This window comes from Plectropomus leopardus, chromosome 20, assembly GCF_008729295.1.
Source record: "Plectropomus leopardus isolate mb chromosome 20, YSFRI_Pleo_2.0, whole genome shotgun sequence".
Taxonomy (NCBI): domain Eukaryota; kingdom Metazoa; phylum Chordata; class Actinopteri; order Perciformes; family Serranidae; genus Plectropomus; species Plectropomus leopardus.
This window is the reverse complement of record NC_056482.1, coordinates 25250513-25263782: the sequence shown is the minus strand read 5'-3', so window position 1 is coordinate 25263782 and position 13270 is coordinate 25250513. Positions and strand designations below refer to the sequence as shown.

The 13270-nt window shown below is 41.9% G+C and overlaps 1 protein-coding gene across 1 annotated transcript; it reads left to right on the top strand.

Moving 5' to 3' along the window:
- The first annotated feature begins 2221 nt into the window (after positions 1–2221).
- LOC121959856 (cytochrome c oxidase subunit 5B, mitochondrial) lies at positions 2222–7970 on the top strand. Its single transcript, XM_042509372.1, has 4 exons — positions 2222–2321; positions 5595–5665; positions 6205–6304; positions 7455–7970. Exons 1-4 carry the CDS (start codon positions 2222–2224, stop codon positions 7565–7567), a joined length of 384 nt encoding a protein of 127 aa, XP_042365306.1. The 3' UTR covers positions 7568–7970.
- The last annotated feature ends 5300 nt before the right edge of the window (positions 7971–13270 follow it).

Sequence of the window (13270 nt, the reverse complement as noted above, 5' to 3'; positions counted from 1 at the left end):
GCACATCACACTTTTTTTTTTTTCCGTATCACAATAAAACACGATTCCATATCTTAAAGTCTCATATCTCCATTTAAAGTCTTTATATCGTCCAGCCTGACGCTGCAGCTTTCAAAGGGTTAAAGCAGAGACCCACCTGAGCTGTACAGCAGCAGCAGCAGCAGCAGCAGGTGGTCCATGTAGAGGTAGGTAGACTGTCTGTCCATCTCTGTCTCTCTGTCTCTCTGTGTCTCTGTCTCTCTGTGTCTCTGTCTCTCTGTGTCTCTGTCTCTGTCTCTGTCTCTGTCTCTCTGTGTCTCTGTCTCTGTCTCTGTCTCTCTGTGTCTCTGTCTCTCTGTGTCTCTGTCTCTGTCTCTGTGTCTCTGTCTCTCTGTGTCTCTGTGTCTGTCTCTCTGTGTCTATCTGTCTCTCTGTGTCTCTGTCTCTGTCTCTGTCTCTGTGTCTCTGTCTCTCTGTCTCTCTGTCTCTCTGTGTCTGTCTCTCTGTGTCTCTGTCTCTGTGTCTCTGTGTCTCTGTGTCTTTCTCTCTGCGTCTCTGTCTCTCTGTCTCTCTATCTCTCTGTGTCTCTGTTTCTGTGTCTCTGTCTCTCTGTGTCTCTGTCTCTGTGTCTCTGTCTCTCTGTGTCTCTGTCTCTCTGTGTCTCTGTCTCTGTGTCTCTGTGTCTCTGTGTCTTTCTCTCTGTGTCTCTGTCTCTCTGTGTCTCTGTCTCTCTGTGTCTCCGTCTCTGTCTCTCTGTCTCTCTCTGTGTCTCTGTCTCTGTGTCTTTCTCTCTGCGTCTCTGTGTCTCTGTCTCTGTGTCTCTGTGTCTCTGTCTCTGTGTCTCTGTGTCTCTGTGTCTCTGTCTCTCTGTGTCTGTTTCTCTGTGTGTGTCCTCGGTGTGTCTGCTCTGTTCCCCATGTTGTGTCTTTCGTGTGTCTCTGTGGACAGGAGGAGGTGGAGACTCACTGGAAGACGTCCGTCATCATCACTGATAATGGATCACCTGTTGTGGTTGGTAAAGAGCTGTGATGCAGCTCCTCCTGCGCTCAGAGTCTGAGTCGTCTCTGTTCTGTCTCATGAACTCGCAGCTCGTTATGAGAAGCAGAGACGGTCACTTTGTTACGGGCCGAAAAAAGCTCAAATAGGTTCTGAGAGAAGAGTGAGATCAAAATGATTGTTGTTATTATTATTATTGTTGTTGTTGTTGTGGTTATTGTCATTATTATTAGTAATAGTAACATTAGTGTTGTTTTAGTTTCATCATTATTATCAGTTTTTTATTATTATTATTAATGTTTATTAATTATTGTTAATTATTATTATTATGCTACAATTATTATTATTGTTGTTGTTGTATTATTTTACTCTTCTTTTACTATTTTTGTACATGATTATGTATGTAACTGTCTTTTTCAGTACCTTTTTTCTTATTTTGTAATTCTTTGGAGCGAGTGAGTGATTTATCTAAAAATATTCATGTTGATAACTCACACAGTTTTTTTTTGCCATGATTCATTTCAGAGCTACGAAAATAAACTTCTAGATAAGATAAGATAAGATAATCCTTTATTAGTCCTACAGTGGGGAAATTTCCAACATTGCAGCAGCAAAGGGATAGCAAAATAGCAAGATAATACTGTGCAAAATAAACTATATTAATAAATAAATAAGTAAAGCAAACGCCCGAAAACACCATATGGTGGATACCATATAGGGAAATGTATTGAAGTTTTAAAAGTAAAAATACACGTGCAAAATTGTTTGAATACAATTTAAAAATGTAAATATAAATGATTTAAATGTTTTATTTTATTATATTTTATTATTTTATGCCAAAACCAAATGTGTCTTTTGTCTTTCCTGTTTTCCCCTTTTCTTTCTTTTATTTTACCTTAAAAACTGTATGATGAGTCTTTTGCTATTTTTTAAAATTTTTTTACTTCAAAACCGGGTAATGACTCTTTCCTTAATTTATTCGTTTTTTAAAATGTAATTAAATGTACTTTAATTGTGTTAACTCTTTATTTGTTTTATGTGAAACCGAGTCACGACTCTTTCTCATTTTTATATGTCCATATCTATCTGTATATTTATACTTAATACAAATACATAAAAACAGACACACACGAGCGCGTGCACGCACACAAACACGCTTTAATTTACGTCAAAAGCAGGCGACGGCCTGTGGCTCCTTTGACGTCATAACCCGTCGCCCCGCCAGCAGAAGAAGAAGCGAGGAAAGATGGCCGCAGCAAGGTTACTGCTCCGCACCGCCGCCCCCGCCGCTCTCACCCGCCGCGCGGCCCCGGTTCCCGCCCTGACCCGCAGCATGGCGGCTGGAGGTGAGCACCGAACCGACGCCGAGCCGTGAGCCGCCTCAGACCGACGACACGAGCTTCAATAACGGGTTAATTTACCGGAAGGACATCCGGTCCAGCCAGCCGTTAGCATTAGCACATTAGCTAGCAGCGCGAGAGGTCAAACGTCATTTTTATCATTTAATTTAAAATAATCGATCAGTCAGTAATCAATAACAGCTCCAGGTCACCCGAGGTCATCTGTGTCTGTGTTTAAATGCAGCAAAATATGTTTTTAATTCAAAATACCAAATTTATTTCACCGACAGCGACCAAAACACACGTTAGCCGCAGTTAGCTTCTCAGGACGGACCGGAGTCACCTGCAGTCACACACAGTACTAATACTGCAGTAATACTCTGTCACAGTACTAACGCTGCAGTGATTCTCTGTCACAGTACTAACGCTGCAGTGATTCTCTGTCACAGTACTAACTAAATACTCTGCAGTAATACTCTGTCACAGTACTAACTCTGCAGTAATACTCTGTCACAGTACTAACTCTGCAGTAATACTCTCTGTCACAGTACTAACTCTGCAGTAATACTCTGTCACAGTACTAACTCTGCAGTAATACTCTGTCACAGTACTAACGCTGCAGTAATACTCTGCCACAGTACTAACGCTGCAGTAATACTCTGTCACAGCACTAACTCTGCAGTAATACTCTGTCACAGCACTAACACTGCAGTAATACTCTGTCACAGTACTAACGCTGCAGTAATACTCTGTCACAGTACTAACGCTGCAGTGATTCTCTGTCACAGTACTAATACTGCAGTAATACTCTGTCACAGCACTAACGCTGCAGTAATACTCTGTCACAGTAACTAACTCTGCAGTAATACTCTGTCACAGTACTAATCTGCAGTAATACTCTGTCAACTCTGCAGTAATACTCTGTAATACTCTGTCACAGTACTAACTCTGCAGTAATACTCTGTCACAGTACTAACTCTGCAGTAATACTCTGTCACAGTACTAACGCTGCAGTAATACTCTGTCACAGTACTAATACTGCAGTAATACTCTGTCACAGTACTAACGCTGCAGTGATTCTCTGTCACAGTACTAACGCTGCAGTGATTCTCTGTCACAGTACTAACTCTGCAGTAATACTCTGTCACAGTACTAACTCTGCAGTAATACTCTGTCACAGTACTAACTCTGCAGTAATACTCTGTCACAGTACTAACTCTGCAGTAATACTCTGTCACAGTACTAACTCTGCAGTAATACTCTGTCACAGTACTAACGCTGCAGTAATACTCTGTCACAGTACTAATACTGCAGTAATACTCTGTCACAGTACTAACTCTGCAGTAATACTCTGTCACAGTACTAACGCTGCAGTGATTCTCTGTCACAGTACTAATACTGCAGTAATACTCTGTCACAGCACTAACGCTGCAGTAATACTCTGCCACAGTACTAACGCTGCAGTAATACTCTGTCACAGCACTAACTCTGCAGTAATACTCTGTCACAGCACTAACACTGCAGTAATACTCTGTCACAGTACTAACGCTGCAGTAATACTCTGTCACAGCACTAACACTGCAGTAATACTCTGTCACAGTACTAATACTGCAGTAATACTCTGTCACAGTACTAATACTGCAGTAATACTCTGTCACAGTACTAACGCTGCAGTGACCAGCCAGCCGGTTAGCATTAGCACATTAGCTAGCAGCGCGAGAGGTCAAACGTCATTTTTATCATTTAATTTAAAATAATCGATCAGTCAGTAATCAATAACAGCTCCAGGTCACCCGAGGTCATCTGTGTCTGTGTTTAAATGCAGCAAAATATGTTTTTAATTCAAAATACCAAATTTATTTCACCGACAGCGACCAAAACACACGTTAGCCGCAGTTAGCTTCTCAGGACGGACCGGAGTCACCTGCAGTCACACACAGTACTAATACTGCAGTAATACTCTGTCACAGTACTAACGCTGCAGTGATTCTCTGTCACAGTACTAACTCTGCAGTAATACTCTGTCACAGTACTAACTCTGCAGTAATACTCTGTCACAGTACTAACGCTGCAGTGATTCTCTGTCACAGTACTAATACTGCAGTAATACTCTGTCACAGCACTAACGCTGCAGTAATACTCTGCCACAGTACTAACGCTGCAGTAATACTCTGTCACAGTACTAATACTGCAGTAACACTCTGTTTAACACTATGACATTACTAGTACTCTGTTAAAAATTCTGCCACAGTACAAATACTTTATTAAATACTCTGACAGTAATTTTACAACAAATAATACTCTGGTAGTACTAATACTGCAGTGATACTCTATTAAAACACTCTGACAGACCTAATACTCTGTTAAATACACAGTTGCAGTACTGCCTTAAATATCATAGAACATCTCGTCTGTTTGCTGTCGTCAGTTGAGTATCGGGGTTAAAAGGGTGAAAATCATTAACTTGTGTTTTTGTTTACATTTAAACAGCGTCCAGACGTTTTCATTTTTCATATAAGTGGAGCGTTTATGTTGTACGTGATGCAGCAGGTTGATGGGAGAGATTTAAACGTGGAAACAGATTTTCCTGTAACCTGACAAGAGAAACGCTGAGCGCAGCAGCTCTGTGATAACGCTGAGTGGAAGGTGGACTATTGCCCTGTCACTCATTCATAACTCACTCAGAGCGTCTCTTTGTCTCTTTGTCGCCTGAAACCTCAAATATTTTCTGCCGAGCCGACTCAAACCGCCTCTCTCGCTGCTGGAAACAGTTTAATATAATAATGTTATAATAATAATATAAATTAATAGACATATCAAATATTCATTATTGCCATTATCCATTATTTTAACCCTTTAAATGCCAGGTTTTTGTCATGATGTCACAATGTTTTTAGATGAAAAATGTATCTTTCAGTATACATGCCAAGGAGGTTTTTCTTTTGTTGATGATGATTGCTGTCTGAGAAATGTCATTTTTTTATTTCCGCATATGAACATTAAGAATATACAATATATAAGAAAAATATTAGCAGCAATATTGATTTTTATACATTCTATTTTTTGCAGTCACACTCAAAGTCCGCTTTTCGTAATCAAGCTATGAAAAAGTGTTATTCGTTAATATGATTATGTTTATTCTGTAACCATCATCGGTCCTAATCATAAGTCTGAAATATTGGTGAGTTTTCTAAAGTTTAATGATGGAGGAGGGACGCTCAGGGAGGACTCTGTCCTGTTGTCCTTTTTCAGACGTGTTTCTGTGTTTTTTGTCTTCAGGGATTCCCACTGACGAGGAGCAGGCCACGGGACTGGAGAAGGTCATCATGAAGGCCATGAAGGACGGATCGGTGAGGCGGCTTTTAACTCGCTGTGACGCGACCAGAACTACACGCTTTACACACGTGTAATATCACAGCGTGTGTTCACGGGCCGTTGGAAATTCAGAAATCCAACCATAGTTTCTGTTCTCAGTTTTAAAGAAAACGTGCTTTCCTGACCCTCAGCTTTGGACGACATGCTCTCTTCAAAAACTTTCAAAGAAAAAAATTCTAAAATGTTTTCGCCCAAAAATGTCAAAATGAAAAAAAAGTCATAATGTTATCTTTAAAAATCATCAAAATTGTTCCAAGGGGAAAAAAATCAGCAATTTTTAATTTTAAAAATTATTTAACACATTCTGCTGTTTGTTATCATTAATTAGAAACGGTCCCGAAACAAAGCTGTTAAATAGTGATGAGGAGGATCGATGGTCGTTCAGAAAATTTTTGGTCTGTAACATTTGACTCAAAGTCCTGGATAGGTCCTGGAAAGGTCCTGGAGAGGTCCTGGTGATGTGTGTGTGAGGGTGCTGAGGTTTTGGGTGACTGAGTCCTCTGGTCTCCTGCAGGATCCGTACAACATGATGAGACCGAAGGAGTACGCCGGCTCCAAGGCAGACCCCCACCTCGTCCCCTCCATCACCAACAAGAGGATTGTGGGATGCGTCTGTAAGTGACTCGGCGTCATCGACTCTTCTGGTTTTTACGAAGCCGTTATAACCGATGACGAGCATCGATGGTCGTTTCAGAGAATGTTTGGTCTTTGAATTTGAATCAGAGTCCTGGAAAGGTCCTGGAAAAGTTTGGGTAAAAGTGTTTCAGCCCTCCAGATAAAATATTATTTTAAGGTTTCCGCTCGGGGTCGACTGATATTGTTTTCTTTCAGGGTCGCTACTGATTATTAGTAATTAACGAGACCGATAACTGATATTTGATGTGCATTTACAAAAACTCCAACACAGAACTTTGTTAAAAGATCTTTAACAAAAGTTTTAAAAAACTGAAACTTTCAACATCAAATACAGAAAATTCACAGTTACATTTAAATAAAAATGAAAAAATCTAAATATCTCCAAGGTTTTACAAAGTAAAAAGTAGTTGTAGTAGTAGTAGTTGTAGTAGTAGTAGTTAATTCTGAACATGAAAAAAACATGTACAAATAAAAAAAAGACAAATATAAAGAAATATCTGAAGAAGACAGGCGATGAAGTACTAATTGATTTAGTCCCGTCCTTTAATATTAGTCAGTTATTTAGCTTCCACATCAGTGTAAAATTATACAGTCATGAATTCTCTACACTTATTTTAATTATTTAATTACCAATAATCTCTATCTCACAAGATGAAATATTTATCTTAATAAAAATATAAATTCTTACATATAAACCTTATTCAAAAACGTGAAATTAATTTGGACTTTTTAACAAATTAATTTGATCAGCAAGCAGATTTTTGGCAAAATGCCAAATATTGGCCCCAAAAATCTCGTAGTTTCTGCACAGAATAGTGACTGATGCAAACAGGTGCTCTCTTTGCTTCGTCGCCGTTTTAAAGGAATCACTTCGTTTTTCTCGTGTGTGTTTGAGTTTAATAAAACGATGAAAGTGAACAGAAACTGTTCTGTCTCTCCTGGTCTCTCCTGGTCTCACCTGTTCTCTCCTGGTCTCACCTGGTCTCACCTGTTCTCTCCTGGTCTCACCTGTTCTCACCTGTTCTCTCCTGGTCTCACCTGTTCTCTCCTGGTCTCTCCTGGTCTCACCTGGTCTCACCTGTTCTCTCCTGGTCTCACCTGTTCTCTCCTGGTGTGGTGTGTGTGCAGGTGAGGAGGACAACACAGCGGTGGTCTGGTTCTGGCTCCATGAGGGCGAGGCCCAGCGCTGCCCCTCCTGTGGCTCCCACTACAAACTGGTCGCCCACGAGCTCCCCCATTAACTCCTCGCTGCCTCCAAGCGGCTCTTAGACCTCCTCAGACCTCCTCAGACTTCCTTAGACCTCCTTAGACCTCCTCAGACTTCCTTAGACCTCCTCAGACCTCCTTGCCCCCTCAGACCTCCTTAGACTTCCGCAGACTTCCTCAGACTTCCTCAGACCTCCTCGCCCCCTCAGAGCGGCCCTCAGACCTCCTCGCTCCCTCCCTCCTCCTCCTGCAGCGGTAAGCGGCAGCGTCTGATTGGCCGGGTCTGTCTCAGTACTTGACGACCTGCTGACCTCATCAGTCTTTGTTTTCCGTGTTTCGGGTGAAGTGGGATCACGTGTGTTTCGGGACACAACAGTTCAACATTTCCAGCACGATGTTACATTCGGCTCCTTTACTCAATAAAGACCTCTACCTGTACTGCGTTCACCTGAGCTCTTTTTAACCCTTTGAACCCCAGACAGGGCTTCTCTCAAAACATCAGAAATGTCTCAGTTATTTTTTACAAGATATCAAACAAAATATTACCCGAAGATCAGCATAAAAAAGAAACAAAAGTGAAGTGGGAAAAAGCAAGAAAATTACAAAAAAAATAGTAAAAAAAGAAAAGTAATAAAAATCGAGAAAACTGCCCGAAAACGCTGGGAAAAGCGAAAGTGAGAGACGAGCACGAAGAAGACCTGGACCCGAGTGTTTGAAGCCGTGTGCTGGTGCAGAGGCGCAGCAGCAGGGGGCGCCGCAGCACAGCGGCTCTGACACGAATCTTTGACGGGATCATTATTTATTATTATTGATGTAATTACAGGGTTCCTTCGGGCATGGAATACCTGGAAAAGTCATGGAATTTCACAATCTAGTTTTGAAGTTTTTTTATAAAAATAGTTGATTTTTGGTCATTTTTAAAGACAAGATTCTGGCAAGTTTTTTAATAGTTTTTGTCATTTTTTTAAAGTTAGTTCAGGTTAGTTTTAAAGTTAACACTGGAGACTTATTTTTTCAGCTTTTGAAGAAAACCTCACAATTTTTCCTCAAAATTTTTTAATTTTTAAAGAAAACATGCCTGTTCTCTTTAAAAATCAGTTTTTTAGAGATTTCCAGAAAATCAGCAAAAAAAAGTAAAATCCTTAAGTTTTAGAAAAGTCTTAAAAATGTGTGATCAAAGCTTTGTATTTAACCTTCAATAACCTTTAACCTTTTATTTTTTTAATTTATTTGCTCATTTTTTGTAATTTTTATAGTCATTTTTCTAATTATACTTTTTTTTCTGTATCATCTTTTAAATGTTTGGAAATGTTAAATAGTAAAGAAAATAGATTTTTTTGGCACAAACGTCCACCTGGACTCATGAATGGGCTGATTAGAGTCTGGCGGTCAAAGGTCACAGTGACCTCATACAGCATGTTTTTGGGCACATCTTCTGACTGGAAAACGTTTGTGCTTCCAGACGTGAAACTCACAAACGAGAAAATATCCACGAGGCGATAAATTCTCGTTTTTGGCTCTGAGTGTGCGTGCTGTGCACTGCGCTCACTGAGCGGACCATGAAAGGGTTAATGATGATTGTTCATCAGCGTCGTTTGTCCTCCTCTTCCTCCTGATGAAGCTGCAGCTGGAATAACACACACACACACACACAGGAGGAGGGCGACGCGACTAATCAAGCATCACCGTCCTTTTTTTGGTTGCCGTGGAAACGCCGTCTCAGAAAGCACCCCGGGTGTCAGGAGGCTCTTCAGCCACAGTCATGAGACACCGCAGAGGACAATCTGACGTCCGTATTTACATCTTTTACTTCATTTTTATTACCTTCCTCACCTACTTCATTTTATTTATTACCAGACAAATCTGACAAAACAAACAAACAAACAACGATGTCACACCCAAAACAGCTTAAAAATCATGGAAAAAAAGGGTTAAAATTAAAAACATAAAAATATAAACTCTACAAGTCAAAAAACCCAAATTATTGAGAAAAACTATCTGTAAAGTGTCCTCAGCTTCCTGTAGACTCTCCTCAGCTGTCTGTAAAGTGTCCTCAGCTGTCTCTAAAGTGTCCTCAGCTGTCTGTAAAGTGTCCTCAGCTGTCTCTAAAGTGTCCTCAGCTGTCTGTAAAGTGTCCTCAGCTGTCTCTAAAGTGTCTTCAGCTGTCTCTAAAGTGTCCTCAGCTGTCTGTAAAGTGTCCTCAGCTGTCTCTAAAGTGTCCTCAGCTGTCTGTAAACTGTCCTCAGTTGTCTCCACGTGTGTCCTCCTCAGAGTCCATCATCATATCACCATACTGGAGTCAAACCGCGCTGAGACGGATTACTGTGAGTCTTGCTCTGTTTTCTGTCTCTCTGAGTACAAGTTGTTTAAAATACTCTGTAGTACTGCGAGATGTTGTATTTACAGGTTTCACATGTCAAATGGCCTAAGGGACTGTCCTTTATTTTTTATTTTATTTTTGGTGGACCTGCCGGTTTGGAGGGTGTGTTTTCAAAGAAAACATGTTTTTAAAAATAAGTTTTAAAAGAAAAGAAAAATCTGCAAAACAAAATTCACCCACAAAATTGAAAGAAAAAGGACATCACATAAAAAAATCCAAATTACTAATAATTGATTTTAAAAAATCAATTTTTTTTAAATCATCAAGGAGGAAAAGAAATCACCAACAATTTATTTATTTATTTTACAGGAAGCTTTGTGGCAATTAAAGAAAAATGTAATTTTTAAGGAAACATTTGTGGCAATTTTTTGACTTAAAAATTTAGAGACAGAAAAAGACAACAGAGACACAAAAATAATTACGAGACTAAAGAAAGACCACAGAGTCCGGCGTTTGCTGGATCCACCTCCTTCTAGATGTCCTCTTGCTCTTTAAATCCGTGGTCACCGGCAGTGTCTCAGCCTGCTGCCATCCCGCTGCGTCTCATGACGCCGTCCCGCTGCGTCTCATGACGCCGTCCCGCTGCGTCTCATGACGTCGTCCCGCGTCCCGCTGCGTCTCATGACGCCGTCCAGAGTTTCGTCTCCTCGGCCTGCAGGCGTTCACTCTGAAGAATTTTCCTTAATGTGATGAGAAAAAACGTGGAAACCAGTTAAAAGCGCGTAGTGGACTCTGAGGACGAGCTGCGAGGACGACTCGGCGAGCGTCGGAGTGGAACGGCAGCTTCGCCTCGTCAGGAGGAGCTCTGCGTCCACGAAGAGTTAAAACTTTGAGGAAATCCTCGAAGCGGAACGAGAGGAGCAGAGGAGGTTTGCTTGACGGCCGGCGGCTCTCAGCTCAAACTGAGTGACGGGTGAATCGCGCTGCTCTCTGCTGCGGCCCTCCGCCCCGCGTGTGAATGTTACCGTAGAGAAAGTCCGAAGTTTCCTCTGAAACATTACAGCTGCGTCACATCGACGTCCGGCTGCAGCTCCTCTGCAGCTCAGCAGGTAACGGGGAAATGAGCAGCTTTCAGCCGAGACAGAAAACAGAGACATCCATCCCGCTGTGAGGACATTTATCACAAAATCACAGTTTGCCTCAGAGGACTTTACAGCAGGCACCGTCCCTCTGTGCTCGGACCCTCACAGAGGATCCCTCTTCAGGACGGACAAACGTATGCTAGATTTCGTACAAAACTATTAAAGTTCAGCAGATGACAAAATGAGCTGACGTCTCGTTTCTGTTATGTGATATCACAAGAACGCCTCAAAGGAATTTCTTCACATTTGGCACAAACATCCACTTGGACTCAACAAAGAACTGAAGAAACTCCAGTGGTCAAAGGTCACTGTGACCTTGTGTGTGTGTCTCATTCTCTTGAATGTGATATCGTTAAAACACTTTGAGGGAATTTCTTTAAATTTGGCACAAACGTTGACTTAGACTGAATGATGAAGTGATCAGATTTTAGTGGTTAAAAGTAAAAAATCAAGGTCACTGTGACCTCACGTTTGTTTTATTAACGTGTTATCTTCAAGAAGGCCCTGAGGAAATTTCTTCAAGTTTGGCACAAACATCCAAATGGACTCAACAAAGAACTCAAGAACATGAAGAAATTTGAGACATCTCAGTGGCCAAAGGTCACTGTGACCTTGTGTTTGTCTCAAAAATACATTGATGTAATATTGACAAATTTGGCACAAATGCCCACTTTAAAGCAAGGATGAAGTGTTTACAGTTTGGTGGTCAAAGGTCACTGTGAGCCCACTCTCGTCTCATATCTCGATATCGTCAGAACACCTTGAGGGATGTTTTTCAAATTTGGCACAAACATTTCTGATTGTTTCTCGGTGAATTATTGGTGCATTAAATGTGTTTGACGCCTCACGGTGGTGACGGTGCAGTCTGTACTGGACTCGTGATCCTGGTCCCAGTCTGTCCCATCTGTCCCACAGTTGCAGCTGACAGCGCCTGTTGTCATGGTGACATAAGCAGGACACTGGTGGTGGTTGTGTCTTCTGTCCCCGCTGAGTGGAAACAGACATCAGATGATCTCAAAGATCAGATGAATTTCCTGAAACTTCAGTGATGTCACAGCTGAGCAGACCGCGAGGGGTTAAAGTGGACTCAGCAGGTTATTGTCCTCAAAGAAGCGTGTCTGTCCACAGCGTGCAGCCGAGACACAGAAACACAGTCACATTAATAACTGCAGCGTCAGTCCACACACACACACACGCACACACACTCGCACGCACGCACGCACGCCTCTGCGTGCAGAGCATCGCGCGCCGGCAGTCGCACAGGTGAGCAGCTCCCCACCGGAATCTCTGGGTCTCGTGCGCTCGTAAGGTGACAAGCAGCGCGTGCAGCTGACCGCGGCGCGTGAACGTGCTCAGAAAGCGCGTTTAGTTAGAGGAGCAGCAGGAGCAGCAGGAGCAGGAGGAGGTGACTCGCTCCTCATCATCCGCCTGCAGGAGGCTGCAGACGTCGCTCCTGCAGCCGCAGCTGGAGGCTGCAGTCCGGGCGGGAGAGTCCCGGTTACCGGGGGGATCGTGGTCGAACTGGTCGTGACTGGGATCACTGGGCGGTGCGCGTGCACGCAGCACCGCGGCGGGAAGCTGCTGATCCGTTTCCCTGAAGATCCACCGCGAGAGGAGACACGTGACAAACCAGGTCAGTCTGACGGTTTTTACCTAAAATTCAACTTCTGAGTCTCAAATGTGCGGGAGACACTAAGGGACTGTTCGTTATTTAACAGGGAGGGAAACGACATCATTTATCACAGCCGGTAAAACTGTAAATCCAAAACTTCACATCATGTGGAACAAATACTTCTGCCAGAAACAAACAATTTTGCAATTCTGCATTTTGTTCTTAAGAAAATGTTGGATATTTTCTCTTTTATTTTTTTAATGATTTTTTTTCTTAAAACATTTTCGGCTTTTTCATTTCTTAGAAACTATGGCTTTATTTTCTTTAAGAATTTTTGGTGATTTTTTTCATTTTTTAAAAACTGTTTTCTGCTTTTTCTCAGCTGAAAAAGCTGTGAAATGTAAATCCATGTCTCATGAGAGTTTGGACACATTTGAGTTTTGGACCAGCAGAGAGACGTCACAAACGCTGACTTTTTGACTCTGAATGAAGATCTGAACGGACAAAATGACAAGTTCAATTTTACAACCACACTGCTTCTGTGTTTCATTCAAAAATCACCAGTGTGTGTGTGTGTCTGTGTGTGTGTGTCTGTGTGTGTGTGTGTGTGTGTGTCTGTGTGTGTGTGTCTCTGTGTGTGTCTGTGTGTGTGTGTGTGTGTGTG